The 15,000-nt window shown below is 50.5% G+C and overlaps 1 protein-coding gene across 2 annotated transcripts in view; it reads left to right on the top strand.

The window, feature by feature from the left end:
* ltbp1 (latent transforming growth factor beta binding protein 1) overlaps positions 1-15,000 on the top strand; it is a 143,094-nt gene that overhangs the window by 60,715 nt on the left and 67,379 nt on the right. For both annotated transcript variants that reach the window (XM_062519278.1, XM_062519279.1), the window contains exons 6-8: positions 7,361-7,555; positions 9,168-9,496; positions 11,400-11,502. In XM_062519278.1, coding sequence (XP_062375262.1) covers positions 7,361-7,555; positions 9,168-9,496; positions 11,400-11,502 — 627 coding nt within the window. The remainder of the gene's footprint in view (positions 1-7,360; positions 7,556-9,167; positions 9,497-11,399; positions 11,503-15,000) is intronic.

Below are 15,000 nucleotides of genomic sequence, written 5' to 3' on the forward strand. Positions count from 1 at the left end.
GTGGAGGGATAGAGAGGTGGAGGGGGCCTCGGACGGCTCTCAGCAGGGCTGTCTCAGAGCCCAGAGCCCTGGAGGCTCTCCTCCTCCCACTCGCTCACTTGCTCGCTCACTAACCTGCTCCCATTATTTAAGACCTGGGCAGGGTGCTGGGATTCCTCCCTTCTCTCTGTCTGCTCAGAGATTGCTCCTTTGTCTTCATCTTCCTCTCCTTGGGTGTGTGTGTGGTGGTGTGTATTCTTGTGTAGTTGTGTACCTGTGTGTGTGTGTGGTTGTGTGTGTGTGTGTGGCTTGTCTGGAGGGCCTGTGTGAAACTTGATTAATGAGAATTACATGCTAATGGTGCTTTTTTGGCTTTTTCTTGGCTGCGGGGTTCCGTCAGGTGGCTGCCCAGTCAGGCTGGTAATTAGAACCATGTGGGAGGTGTGTGTGTGCGTGTGTGTGTGTGTGTCTCTCTCTCTCTCTCTCTCTTTCTGTGTGTGTGTGTGTGTGTGTGTGTGTGTGTGTGTCTCTCTGTGTGTGTGTGTGTGTCTCTCTCTCTCTGTGTGTGTCTCTCTGTGTGTGTGTGTGTGTGTGTGTGTGTGTGTGAGGTGGAGAGTAGCAGGTTTATTGTAAGGGCTCAGGTTTGGGGCTGGGGGAGTGGGACACAGTGGGGAGTTCAGCTTTGTGGGACGTGCTCTGGAAAAAAGGCCACAGCGAGAGCTTTTTGACTGACACCCTGGAGACGGCTTTTATGGGCCTTTCTCTCCCTCCCTCTCTCCCTCCTTCTCTCCATCCCTCCCTCCCTGGATCCCTTCGCCACCTCCACGTGCGCACACACGCGCGCAACGCAACCGGGGGCCTTGGGAAGGCGATCGGCTCTCGGAGGTATTTTTCGAAAAGAAACAGGCGAAAAGAGAGCGCGCCAGGGAAGGAGCGAGAGCGGTATAGCGGCCAAACGGGGGTCGGTCGTCACCTCTCGCGGTGGACGCGGTCGCGACCGTGCGCCTGAGCGGAGGCGTGTGCCGGGGGAGGAGAGGAGGGGATGGGGGTGGTGGGGGGTTTATGAGCTACACGGTGGCGCGGTGCGATGCGGTGTGGCTCGGCGCGGTGGCGGTGGCCCTTATAAGGAGCTCCAGAGCGCATGGCGGGAGCTGGAGACGGCTCCTCTGGTAGCAGTCATTTCCTCTTTGTCAAATTTCATTAGTTCAGAGGCGTCCCGCTGTCAGTTTTTCCCCTCAGACTTTCTTCTCTGTCTGAGGAAGAGGAGCCCCCACCAACACCCCCTTCTACAGCCCCCCTTAACTCCCCCAATACACACACACACACACACTCACTTACCCATACACACACACACTAACCCCCACACACACACACACACACTAATCCACACACACACACACACACACACACACTTAGCCACACACACACACTTACACACTTACACTTACACTTACACACACACACACACACACACACACACACACACACACACACACACACACACACTCACTTACCCATACACACACACACACACACACACACACACTTACCCACACACACACACACACTTATACACACACACACACACACACACACACACACACACACCTCCTGCTCCTTTCCAACCAGCCGCCTCTATCTTTTTTCTTCATCTCTTTACCTGGCAGCTGTGTACAGTGGAGTCTGGAGTGGAGAGTCCTGCGGTGGGGAGAGAGAGGAGGAGAGAGAGGGAGGTAGAGAGGAGGAGAGAAAGAGGCAGAGAGAGATAGAGAGAGAGGAGGAGAGAGAGGGAGGTAGAGACAGGGGGATAGAGAGAGAGAGGGAGAGGAGAAGAGACAGAGAGAGATGGAGAGAGAGAGAGGAGAGAGATGGAAAGAGAGATAGAGGGAGAGAGTAAGGAGTAGCATTCGCTGAGGTGTTCTCAGAAGACTGCCAGGGCCTGTACTTCCTATAAACACTCTTGACGTTGTCCGGGGTTTGCGAAGTCCAGCAGAACACTAAATAGGGAATTTTCTCTTTCTCCGCCTCTGTCTACCTCCATCCCTCTCTCTCTCTCTCTCTCTCTCTCTCTCTCTCTCTCTCTCTCTCTCTCTCTCTCTCTCTCTCTCTCTCTCTCTCTCTCTCTCCCTCTCTTTCCAAAGATCAGCAGCGTGGCTCTTAAAGTGTCATTAGGTTCCCTGGGGCCCTGTACTGTATGCTGCTGCTGACCCACAGGCAGCTAATGAGGGTGCTTTGTCCAGTAGGGCTAGACAGCACACCAACGGCGTTCTCCTCAATCAACACTGTGTGTGTGTGTGTGTGTGTGTGTGTGTGTGTGTGTGTTTGAATCTGCCAGCCTGTCTGTGCCCCCAGATACACGTGTGTGTGTGTGTGGTGTGTGTGTGTGTGTGTGTGTGTGTGGTGCTGGTAGTTCGGCAATGCAGTCATGCTATTACGGCTCTTTATGGGAGTCAGAGGCACATCTGGAGCACATAAAGTGTGCGGTGCTGCCTCCGTGGCTGGGCTACGCTGGGTCGCGCTACGCTACGCTAGGCCACGCTACGCTAGGCTAGACTACGTTAGGCTACGCTACTCCGCGCTGTGTCCCGCCGTAGCTATGACGCACTGCCCCATCGTCTCCCTCGGCCCTCTGCCGCCGCCACCGCCGAGCTTGTCTGTGCTGCTTTAAGGGAGACCCACCTGGACTCCGCGCACGGCATGACTTACAGTGCCTAAATCCTGACCTCGATCTTTTGCACCTGGCGGCGCAGTTCACCTCACAAATCACCGCGTTGGTGTGAAATGGTCATGTGACGTTTTACGACGGACAAGGGAAAAGCATACTTTGAGTCGGATCGTTAATTAACGTTTCTCTGCAGCTTTTGTTCGAAAAGGTGCTATGGATCAGATCACTTGCCTGTCAGATCATCCTGGCATCTCTTATCGACAGGCCCGCTCTGCTCTCTCTCTACCCCCCTCTTTCTCTCTTCTTCACTCTTCTTTCTCTCTCTCTCTCTCTCTCTCTCTCTCTTTCTCTCTCTCCTTCTCTCACCGCCCCTGGCTACGGCCATCTTATTCTTTCCGCCGCAACGAGCTTGTCTGGGCAACCGCAGTGGGCGAGTGTGGTCTGCCCGTGGTGGCGGTGGGGTGTAATGTGTTCGCACGTTGTGCTGGGCGAGAGCGGAAAAGAGGTGGATGAGGGGAGATGGGTGGGTGGTGGGGCGGCCATTTTGTTTGGCTTGGGTGTCAACGCCATCATCGCCGCCATCAGCACTGTCATCGTACGTGTTAGCATTGAAGCCGCGGCGGGGGTGGGGTGTGGGTGTTAAGGCCCTGTGGCTTTGGGAGAGGTCTATGACTAAGGCACACAAAAGAGCCTGGGAAAGCCATGGGTGGAGCCTGGAGCAACATGACCTTCGTCAGGGAAGACTTAAGCGGGGCAACTGCAACATGCTCCATCCGTCACCAAGCATCTATTTTCAAAACACAAACAAACACATGTATCGGGCTTTGGAACGCATTTGAAACTGTGCAAACGAAACCGGTAGGCTCCTACCGGATTTTTCCGTCCTGGCTTAAAGCTGGACTGACTTTAGTCTGAGTTTAGTTCCAGATATTTGCTGTATGCTTGAAGCCGTACAAAATCCATTGAAAGCTTGAGACTTGGCGCCCCGTGTCCTAATTACACACACACACACAGACACACACACACACACACACAGACGGCCTTCGCAGGGAGCTTTGGTTTGGCTGGTTGATGGATGGTCTTGGCGCGCTGACAGTAAGCTGCAGTTGTAGCATGGGAGCAGGGCAGCGTGGGATCTGTAGTCTCGAGGGGACTGACACTGTTGCCATAATGACAGGGTGCCGAAGGAGCAGATCCATTAGAGCTGTCATTTAAAACCAGTGCCACAAATCCTTCATAAACACACTGGAGCACAGAGAAGGCAGAGAGAGAAGGAGAGATGCCGAGAGAGAGAGAGAGAAAGAAGGAGGGAGAGAGAGAGAGAGAATGAGGGAGATAGACGGAGAGAGAAGGAGAGGCCGAGAGAGGGGGGGGGGGGGGGGGGTAGACATTACCGTTTGTCAACACTGGCTTTGGCAACACTGTGCTCAAACAGTTATGCTAATTATTCTATATTACTGCACTTCAACAAATTGATACAAAAGTTACACTTGCTGCATCTAGACTTTGCTTGGCAACCATTCTGATAGAGGAAATATATGTCTTGGCAGAGGAAGGATTATCTATTAATAAATTGTTACATTTCTAGTTGCTGTGCATTTATTTTAGGAAATCTTGCAAGGTATGTAGGAACCCTTTTAGAACAGAAATAAGCCACTCAAGTCTGTAGGTTCTAGTGATTTCAGCTCTGCTGTGCATCGTGTCTAACATATTCCCTTAGCTGTTCTAAAATCCCTGGAACTTATGGTCTCTCAGGGCTTATTGCTTAATTTGAATTGGAGAGAGAAGGAGAGAGAGGGAGAGAAATAGAGAGGAGAGGAGTATACTGTAGTGTGTGTCAAAATTCAGGGTTTTTTTACCACCATCCTCTCGGATAGTTTATTGAGCTGAAACATGTTTGACTTTTTAGTGTTATATAATATCTGAGAACAGAAATGTTTCGATCATTACATTTTTGTTACACAAAACCTTGAAGGTTCTCAAGTCTAGTGTCAGCTGAAGGGTTAACCCAGAAAGCAACTTTTCTCCATAGTAAGTTGCATGTTATAGTATGGTAGTATAATGCAATCCACACATAATCTGGTGCTCTGTGTATGCGTGCACGTGTGTGTGTGTGTTGTGTGTGTTTGTGTGTGTTTGTATTTGTGTGTGTGTGTGTGTGTGTGTGTGTGTGTGTGAGATACCTGCTCACCTACATGACGCCCGCCCGCCCGCGCGTGCGTGTGCATGTGTGTGTGTGTGTGTGTGTGTGAGATACCTGCTCACCTACAGTATGTTGTGGAGTGCTGTGTGTCCTGTGCTCAACTGAGCCGTGGAGGAGGTCCCTGCGGTGAGAGGGGACGGCAGCTGAGACGGAGCTCCTCCCTCCAGACGGCCCAACAGGGCCCACAGAGACGCCACACACACGGGGAGCCACGCCACTCGGAACCGCCCTGCCAGCTTGTGTTTTGCTGGATGGATGAATATGTGTGTGTGTGGGTGTGTGTGTGTGTGTGCGTGTAGTTGCTCCTTTGGGAGGTCATTTATCAACGATACAGGACTTGAAATGAAAACACACATGCATGCTTGCACACCTATCACGTCATCTACGCACAAACGTAAAGTGCGTGCTCACACACACACACACAGAGTCACATGCACATTCAGATTGTGTGTGTGTGTGTATGTGTGAGAGAGAGAGAGAGAGAGCATATGTGTATGGCTGATGTAACGAGGTTGATGTCCTTTCTCTATGGGGCACTTCCTCCTCCTTCTCCTGAGGATTCATACTTTCCTCCTCTGGGTTAATCTGTTCCTCTTGCGGCTCAGCCACTGTCTAGTCTCACCTCCACTTTCAAACAGAAATGTGGCCAGAGATGTGTATGTGTGAGTGTGTGTGTGTATGTGTGTGTGTGTGTGTGTGTGTGTGTGTGTGTGTGTGTGTGTGTGTGTGTGTGTGTGCACTGTGAGTAGAGATGTGTGTGTGTGTGTGTGTGTGTGTGTGTGTGGTTTTGGTAAGGTGGAGAGAATTCTTTTGTGGATGACTCAGGTTTGGGTGACAATTTCTGGGCAATAAGGGAGGAGAGGGAAAGAGGAAAGAGAGGGAGAGAGAGAGAGAGGAGGAAGAGAGAGAAAGCAAAAATCAAGTGTGTGTGCTCGAGAGAGTGAGAGAGAGAGAGAGAGAGAGAGTGAGAGAGAGAGAGAGAGAGAGAGAGCATGGGGAGACTATAGCAAATGAGAGCAGAAGGACAGTAAGACTCACATGGTTGTTGTCAGGTTCACACATACCTGCATGCCTCAGTGTTTGTCCAGCACATCTGGCCCAGATATCTGCCCACTCCTTCACCGTCCCTTCTGTCCCTGTGGTCACTCCAGACAGCACACAATGGCAGCAACACTCGCTGGGTCTGAGGAGGATGGTCCAGTTGCTTCTGACCCCCTGACCCTACAGTACAGTACATGCCAGGTCCTTTTCATTAAACCAGCGTTCTGCACTAAACCAGACCTTTTGACCTCCGAGAGCTACCTTGGCTAAATGGACATGGCTGAGTGTTACCAGTGTTTTATATGAATAGTTGCATTACATGTGTTCACATAGCTGATCTGCACCTGAAACAGCTGAGTAAGATTTGGATATGTTTTAAGGCACCTTTCAACTCCTCTACGCTCTCTGTGTGAGGACTGTGGATTTGATTTGATGGGAATGTTAACAGGTTTACCAAGTGGCTTGGGTTGGTCAGATTCATGAACTTTTTCCTTGAGCCTGTTGGAGGGCTACTCAGAAACAGGTGGGGAGCTACTGGTAGCTGGCAAGCTACCTGTTGGAGACTCCTGATTTAAACCGTGCTTGCATGATCCCAAAGGCCTATCAGTCCGTTTCACCGGTGATGTAAATTAACTCTCACCAGCCACATACGTAGCTGAGAGATTGCCCTTCCTGCGCTATATGCCTTAAAGGATCATTTCAGGCACCAAGAATGTGTGTGTGTGTGTGTGTGTGTGTGTGTGTGTGTGTGTGTGTGTGTGTGTGTGTGTGTGTGTGTGTATGTGTGTATGTATATATATATATGTGTGTGTGTGTGTGTGTGTGTGTGTGTGTGTGTAGGTGTGTGTGTGTGTGTGTGTGTGTGTGTGTGTTTGGAGAGGGAGGTGTTCACTGTCTGTAGTGTCAGACAGGTGGTATGAGTCTGTGTCCGTCCTCCTCTGAGTGAAGTCTTGCCCCTCTCCTCCATGCCCCGCCGTGCTACCCTGGGCATCAAAGGGAGCTCAGAGAGCGTGCCAGGGGAGCTGCTGCAGCAGCACGCTCTCGTCAGAAACGTCAAACACACACTGGAAACACGGAGAGAGCGGGCGGGCGAGCGTTTGGTCTTTTCCGGTAGAGTTACGTCAGCTTCTCTCTCCGAGGCCTGGGAATAACCACTCTCCGAGGCCTGGGAATAACCAAAGATGTTTGTGTGTGTGAATATGACAGGGTTTGTGCATGTGTGTGTGTGTGTGTGTGTGTGTGTGTGTGTGTGTGTGTGTGTGTATGTGTGTGTGTGTGTGTGTGTGTGTCGGCCCACATAAACATGTGAGGCGTATGACTACTGATTTTTTTCATGTGTCAGAGGGCTTTAGAAAGTGTAATACCTGCCAAGTCTTGCAGTTTGTGGAGGATACCTCGAAAGGCGATTCAATTTTAATAATGTTTTTCTCTCTCTGTCTGTGTGTGTGTGTGTGTGTGTGTTGTTTTTTCAGTGGTCTGCCACCTACCCTGCATCAATGGTGGGAAATGCAGTGCCCGGGACAAATGTCAGTGCCCACCCAACTTCACCGGCAAGTTCTGCCAAATGCCCGTCCAAAGCGGCAACCACCGGCAACAGCAGAGCCAGGCCAGCCAGATCCACTCCACACACACCCTCCCCCTCACCTACAACAATGGACAGAAGCCGGGTAAGCCAACGAGCAGCAACAGTTAAGGCTTTCTCCTTGACCTCCCTCAGCTGCTCCCACAGAAGGAAAGTGTGTGTGTGTGTGTGTGTGTGTGTGTGTGTGTGTGTGTGTGTGTGTGTGTGTGTGTGTGTGCGTACAGTAGCAGCAGACGAGACATTCACATGACGATGCCCCAGGGTTGGGACTTTGAAGAGGTCGAGCATCACAGGGTCATGAGCATATTTGCGTCTGCAGCGCGTGTAACGTGGTCCATAGTTGCCGTGTTTACCTTGGTCAGCATCACTCGTGCTGGTTGTTGGGATGAAACGGCTCTTTCACTGGTGGGAACCCAATGGAAAGTGTAGGCAGGGGAGAGGGGGGTGGACAGTGAATCGCTCCCATTCAGGGAAGGGTCAGGAGTGAACAGTTCACATTTCTCTCGCCCCCCTTTTTTCTCTGCTTTTCCATCCGCAGACCCCCCCCCCCCCCCCTGCCAAACAGGGGAATGTGGAGCGAATCCTGTAATGTGTTTTTCTTATACGTCGCCGGCCCTCAAAACGCAGCTCAACCCCCCCCCCCCACCCACCTCCCCAGCCCTTCAAAAAAACAAGAAAACAGTATAGAGATATTTTAGGCCTGGTTGCCAGGTTTGTGTAAGTTCCCCGGAGAGCGTACAGGCAGTCTAACTCCTCCACTGATGATGAAGGAGGGAAGTGCTTGTAGCGGAAGTGTTTTGTGTGAACGTCGAGGATTTAGTAATTACCAGGCGCTACAACTGAGGAGAGACATCAGCTTTCCCACACTGCAGGGTGGGAAGTGGAACAAAGACACAGCCATTTGAAATCCTAAATCAGAGCTGCTACACATTTGCTGTTCATATGTGTTGCTGTTGATGAACACTTTAAGTGCTGTAAGATTGTGACCATAAGACAATATGACAAATGATTTAAGGAGAAAACCTTCTCTCCAGTCAACAAGTTTAAAGGAGAATTTTGGCGATTTTTTTACATAGGTCTGTGTTTCTCAAGGTCACCAGGTGCTGCTGGTATTAAAAAACCTCTTCTAAAATGACACTAGATCAGATATGTGTGAAAAATTGCCCTTTAGCCAAACCCAGTGGTGCTTGAGAAAGTGATAGTCCTGCCACATACCGTATTCACCAAACCAGCTAATCCTAATCCTCATCCTAATGTAGCCAGGTAGATGAGCCAACTAGTGAAATCAGTGCTCAGCTAGAACCATTGCATGGTAGGACTTTTACACCTTTGGCCAAAGAGCCTACACATCTTATGAAACAAAGGGAAATGATAACTATTGTTGCTGTGTGCACAGTAGATACAGTATATAAACAATCTTATTTTTTTTTAAATCTCCTCTGTGATTTTCTTTCTTGTTACCGTCATCCCCCCCCCCCCCCACACACACATTCACACACACACACACACACACACACACACACACACACACACACACACACACACACACACACACACACACACACACACACACACACACACACACATACATACATACACACACACACACATACATACACACACACACACACACACACACACACACACACACACACGCACACACACACACACACACACACACTGGCTCACCACTACAGTGCAGTTCCCGCCCAACTTTGTCAACATCCACGTGAAGCACCCTCCCGAGGCCTCGGTCCAGATCCACCAGGTGTCCCAGCTGGACGCCAACGGCCAGAAGGTGAAGGGCAGCCAGTCGTCCAGCACCTCCACGCACCGCCACACCTACCAGCACTCGGAGAGCAGCAGCAGCAGCAGCCACAGCAGCAGCAGCAGCAGCCACAAGGTGCAGCAGCAGGGGCACGCCGGAGTGGTCTACCCCAACCAGCAGACCTACATCCACTACCAGCAGCCCGTCACCTCCAAGAGCCAGCTGGGCCGCTGCTTCCAGGAGACCACCGGGGCACAGGTTTGTATTGTTTGTGTATGTGTGTGTGTGTGTGTGTACAGTATGTGTGTGTGTGTGTGTGTGTGTGTGTGTACAGTATGTGGTTGTGTGTGTATGTGTGTGTGTGTGTGTGTGTGTGTGTGTGTGTGTGTGTGTGTGTGTGAGTGTGAGTGTGTGTGTGTGTGTGTGTGTGTAGGTGTGTGTGTGTGTTGAGAGGATGTTTATGCTTCTTTTTTGTATTGTTAGTGTGTATGTGTGTATGTGTGTGGGTGTGTGTGTGTATGTGCGGAGAGGATGTTTAGGCTTCTTGTTTTGTATTGTTAGTGTGCGTGCGCTTGTGAGTAGTCTGTCTATGTATTTACTTATATAGGCCGGCCTGCTTGCCTTGTTTTCCAAACTAGCGATCGAGTGCTTTCAGAGTGCTCGTGCGCAGGTTACGTAAACATCAGTCCGGTAATATGTGTACTGGTGCAGATTTCCATCTACTGTGTCTGCATCCGTGCAAGCTGCGGCTTCCTTAATGAAGTCGTATTACGACTCTCATCGCTTCCTCTCATTGACTTCTGTCTCCCTGCAATCACTTAATCATTTCCCTCAGTGTTTTCCCCTTTGTCTTTGTGTGGGAGTGTACTACACCTGCCCCTGCTCATGTGGAGTGAGTTAGGACTGAGTAGCAGTTTGGTAGAGCTTCTGTTGTTTTTTGTTGTAAATAAATGGGACTGGACTGGACTGGAGACGTGGAGGGGCTTTTTGAGCCGTAGCAGATGGCCCACCTGTCTGTTGACCCATCAGCGGCGCTCTGATTGCGGCGGGCAGCGCCGATGATGAAGTCCATCCTCAGGTCCAGAACGCAGCGCTTTGACTCGACTGTCGAGACGCTGGAGGATCGCCTAGCAGGCCCTCGCGTGCGCGAGAGAGACAGAGAGAGAGAGAGAGAGAGAGAGAAAGAGCGAGAGAGAGAGAGAGAGAGAGAGAGAGAAAGAGAGTGAGAGAGAAAAGGTTTGGAAAAGGCTGCTTTTTCAATCAGCGCTCGGCCCCAAACTCCAATTGAAATTGAATCCCTTCCAAACGGCAGCGCGACTCCTGTGCTTCTGTCTTGTCGGATTGATTTTTCCGCCGTCTCTCCTTATTCCCCCCCCCCCCTTCTCCAGTTCGACGAACCCGAGGATGCCGTTCCGCTCTTTCGAAGGATTGGCCTGCCGATCAGAGCACGAAACAAACGGCTCATTTAAAGCCTGTCTCGGAACCATATGTCGACTTTGTTTATGTCAAACGACTCAAGATACTATCTTTCAGATGGAATAAAAATCACAGTCACATTCGCTTAGACTTCCACTACCTCTGTCTCTGTGTCCCGTTATCGGCTTTAGATTGCCTCGTGATTCGATTCCCATTTTGCGGCGAGATTTACTGGACGGCGAAAAGGGTCAGCGGTAGTCGGCAGGGTGCTAGATCACGCCGCCTATCTGAGATGGAATCCCGGGCTGCGGTGATGGGATCGTGGTCATGGTAACAGATCAGGTCTGTAGTGAGATCATGATGTGCCAAACCGACAGCTCAGAGATTTGTGCGGGAGACTTAATGTGAGGACTAGGTTGTTGTTCTAGTTTTTGTAGTGAGTGCTTTGGTGAATTTAGTTCTTATTTACGGCATTTGTCTTAATACTCCTTCTCTTGTTACTTGGTACCTTGACATTCTTTCTTCTTGCCCTGTTCATCTTCTGTGATCTTATCCTGTGTCTGTTTTCCTTACCCTTTCTTTCTATCCCTCCTTCTTTCTTTCAATCTTTCTGTCCCTCCGCCCATGTTATAAAAGCATTGTAGATATTTTCCTCTCTCTCCATCTCTCTTTGTTTCTCTCTCCCTCCCTCTCTCTCTCTCTCTCTCTCCTCTCTGACGTTGTTGTCCTCTGCGGTGTGTTGCAGTGTGGAAAAGCCTTCCCTGGTCTGGTGAAGCAGGACGACTGCTGTGGAACGGTGGGCACGTCCTGGGGATTCCACAAATGCCAGAAGTGCCCCAAGAAGCCGTGTAAGTCTCCTGCTGTCCTCACACACACACACACACACACACACACACACACACACACACACACACACACACACACACACACACACACACACACACTTCACCCTCACACACACCACAGCAGCATTCTCTCTCGCTCTCTCTCACACACACACAGGGGCACACATTCGCACACACACATGCTGGAAATCCTACCGTGATGCTATGTTTCTTAAGCCTCATCTTTCCCTTTCCTCTCACACTCTGCAAAACACACGCCGTGATACACACTCATACACACACGAACACACACACACACGAACACACACACACACACACACACACACACACACACACACACACACACACACACACACACACACACACACACACACACAGAGAGAGTCACACACAGGGAGTCACACACAGAGTTACACACCTACACTCCAGGAACTTGCCACCACATTTATAAGGCTTGCTGCGGACTGTGTGTTGTGCAGGCCCGCTCTGTTTCCCCAGCTGGTGCCTAGTGTGTGTGTGTGTGTGTGTGTGTGTGTGTGTGAGTGTTAGTTAGGTGCCTAATGCATCTCTGTAATGGGAGTGTATGGTGAGTGTTTAGCTGATTTGTCTCAGGGTGCCCGGCGCGTGTCATTTGTGTACACGCCTCAAGACAGAGTGCCGGCGAAAATGGCCTTCACAGCTGCACAGGAAAAGTCACTGGGTTCGGAGTGAGTGAGTGTGTGTGTGTATGTGTGTGTGTGTGTGAGTGAGTGAGAGCAAAAGAGTGAGTGTGTGTGTGTGTGTGAGAGGGAGACAGAAAGTGAATGATTAGAGTGAATGGGTGGAGGGAGTGGATGAAGAAATTGTAAAAGTATCTGATTACACACACAAACACAAACACGTGTGCGCACACACACACCGACTTTGAATTATGCTGACTCACACATGGCACGCAGGCTTGCTGCGTTCCCTCCAGAAAATGACTCGGTTCCGCTGAGACATTCCCCCGTCTCCGCGACGTGCCAGCCGGCTGAGTCACGAGCCCCCGCAGAACCCGCAGAACAGAGCAGAACAGAGCGGAACACTCCTCAAGAATGCTGCCTCTCTGAACACTTATGACATCAGGTTCCCCGCATTTTTTCCCAGCGTTCCGTTCCGCCGGCTCCCCATGTTCCTCACCCTTATATGGAAATGATACGCCTAATGCATGCATACCCCGACACATGTTGTCAATCCTTCCCCTCGTTCTGTCTCGCCCTCTTTCCCTTTCTCTTCCCCCCCTCTTCATCATTCTCTCTCTCTCTCTCTCTCTCTCTCTCTCTCTCTCTCTCTCTCTCTCTCTATGTCTCTCTCTCTACCTCTGTGTAATTCCTGGATTCGTTTTAGGGGGAAACCCAAGACTTGTTTGCACCCTCTGAGCCCATATTGGCACTGTTGTCCGCAGCCCAGTGGGAAGAATGTGTTCGGCGACTCCGCGTATTGTTTATTATCATGAGCTCAGTGTAATTACCGATCTAGACTCCCCCCCCCCCCCCACCCCCTACTCCTCTGCTCCACATCGACACCCTCCCCCAGCGCGAATCATCCTGTGCAGTCGGAGACCACATACTTTCCTAACGGCCGATGGACGAAGCACAACAATACGGTGGGGGCGAATTCTCCAAAGTCGGTACACCAGCCGCGTGGTTTGGGTCTGGGTGCGGTGTGGGTCTCTTTTCTGTTTTTGCCGTCTTGATCTCGAAAGAGACAGCGTGTCGTCATCGAGGACTTTTTTCGCAGTGCAGCGAAAGTGACCTCAGTGACATTTAGCGGGCTTGTGTCCTCGGTCACGCCGACCATAAGTGGCTCTTCAGCTGGCTCTTCAGAGGGAGCGTTAGACAGAATTTAGTGTTGATTGGGTACATGACCCCTTGTGTTTTAGGCTGGGTCCGCCCTCCTACGTACTTCCGCTCAGTTTTCATTTCCCTTCAGTACGTCGTCTGGGTCTGCGGTATATTCGGGGTTTTCTCAAGACAAAAATGTGCAGGTCCAATCAGCGAGTGAGTAGCGAGGGAGTAGCTGAGAACGATGACGTTGAGGTCGTTATACTCTCGTACATTTACATTATGAATGTACGAGAGTATGGTAAACCTACTTGTGTTTATCCAAATTAAAGGCTCTAGTGTGGTCGTGTGTGTGTATTGGATGGTCAGATTGTGCACTTGTTGCAAATCCGTTTGTGTCTTGTGGGTCAAAGAGTATGTCTGCTTGTGAGTGTGTGTGTGTGGGTTGGGTGAGTGTGTGTGTTTCTCTGGGCGACGTCTATGTCCTTGTTTTTGTATGTGTGTGTGTGTCTGTGTATGTGTGTATGTATGTGTGTGTATTTTCAGAGCAGATCTGTTAACAGTGTGCAAAAAAAGCGTTGAATGCCTGAGCGTCTCGGCGGCTGGTTGCGCTCTGGGCTCCCTGCAGCGCGTCTTTCTCTTCCCGGGCTATTTATACCGGCTGTTACCGGCGGAGATAAGGACAGCCAGAGCGCCCGCACCACGGTCCAGTGGCGGCCATTTTAGACCACGCACGAGAGAGCCCAAGAAAGTCCCTCTGGTTCAACTATGGAGTGGTTGACCAAGCCTGCTTATACTCATACATACATACATACATACATACACACACACACACACACACACAGACACACACAGACACAGACACACACACAAACACACACACACACACAGACACACAAAGACGCACACACACACATATCCAACACACACCCAAACCCACACACACATCCAACACACACCCAAACCCCATCCCATTCTAAACCGCAGGGTGTATGGGATTGGCTGTGTGTGAGGCCTCCCTGACCCACACATGTGGATAGAGGATAATAATCTTGCAACACACTGCAGCAAAGCCGACCCGTCCCCCCTCTTCCCTTGCGCAACACACCTGCCCCCTGCCCTCATCACACACCACATGAAACATGGAGCCACAAGAAAACATGGGACCCAAACTATACAGTGAAATGTACCCCCCACCCTGTATGTTCATAGAGGGGGCGGGGGGGGGTGACACACACACACACACACACACACACACACACACACACACACACAATGGTGGAGGGTGTGCGGTGACCACACAGAATGTGAGGTTTGCCGTCTCATGCCGAAGCGACGCAAGGATTTTCCTCGGCTCCGCATAATGAAATTCCTTCGCATGACCACGTTGAAGGGGGAATTTTTTAACGAGTTCCAGAGGGATACATTTACAGTGTCCTACTGGTGTGTGCGCCTTGAATGTTTTTCACGACAGTAGCTTTTCCAAAATGCAATAAGAAAGACCTTCCATGTAGGATGTTCAGTAAACACATTAATAATAAATAGCTATATAAATAAGAGAATAAATAAATTAATTCATTTCTTTCAATGCTGCAAAATATCAGTTGGTACTTATGCAATTCCTCTATTACTTAACAACACCCCCCCTCGACACACACAAACACACACACCTCCCCATCAAAAAATGTCCCCTCAGCAC

The sequence above is a fragment of the Sardina pilchardus genome, chromosome 18 (genome assembly GCF_963854185.1).
Source record: "Sardina pilchardus chromosome 18, fSarPil1.1, whole genome shotgun sequence".
Lineage (NCBI taxonomy): Eukaryota > Metazoa > Chordata > Actinopteri > Clupeiformes > Clupeidae > Sardina > Sardina pilchardus.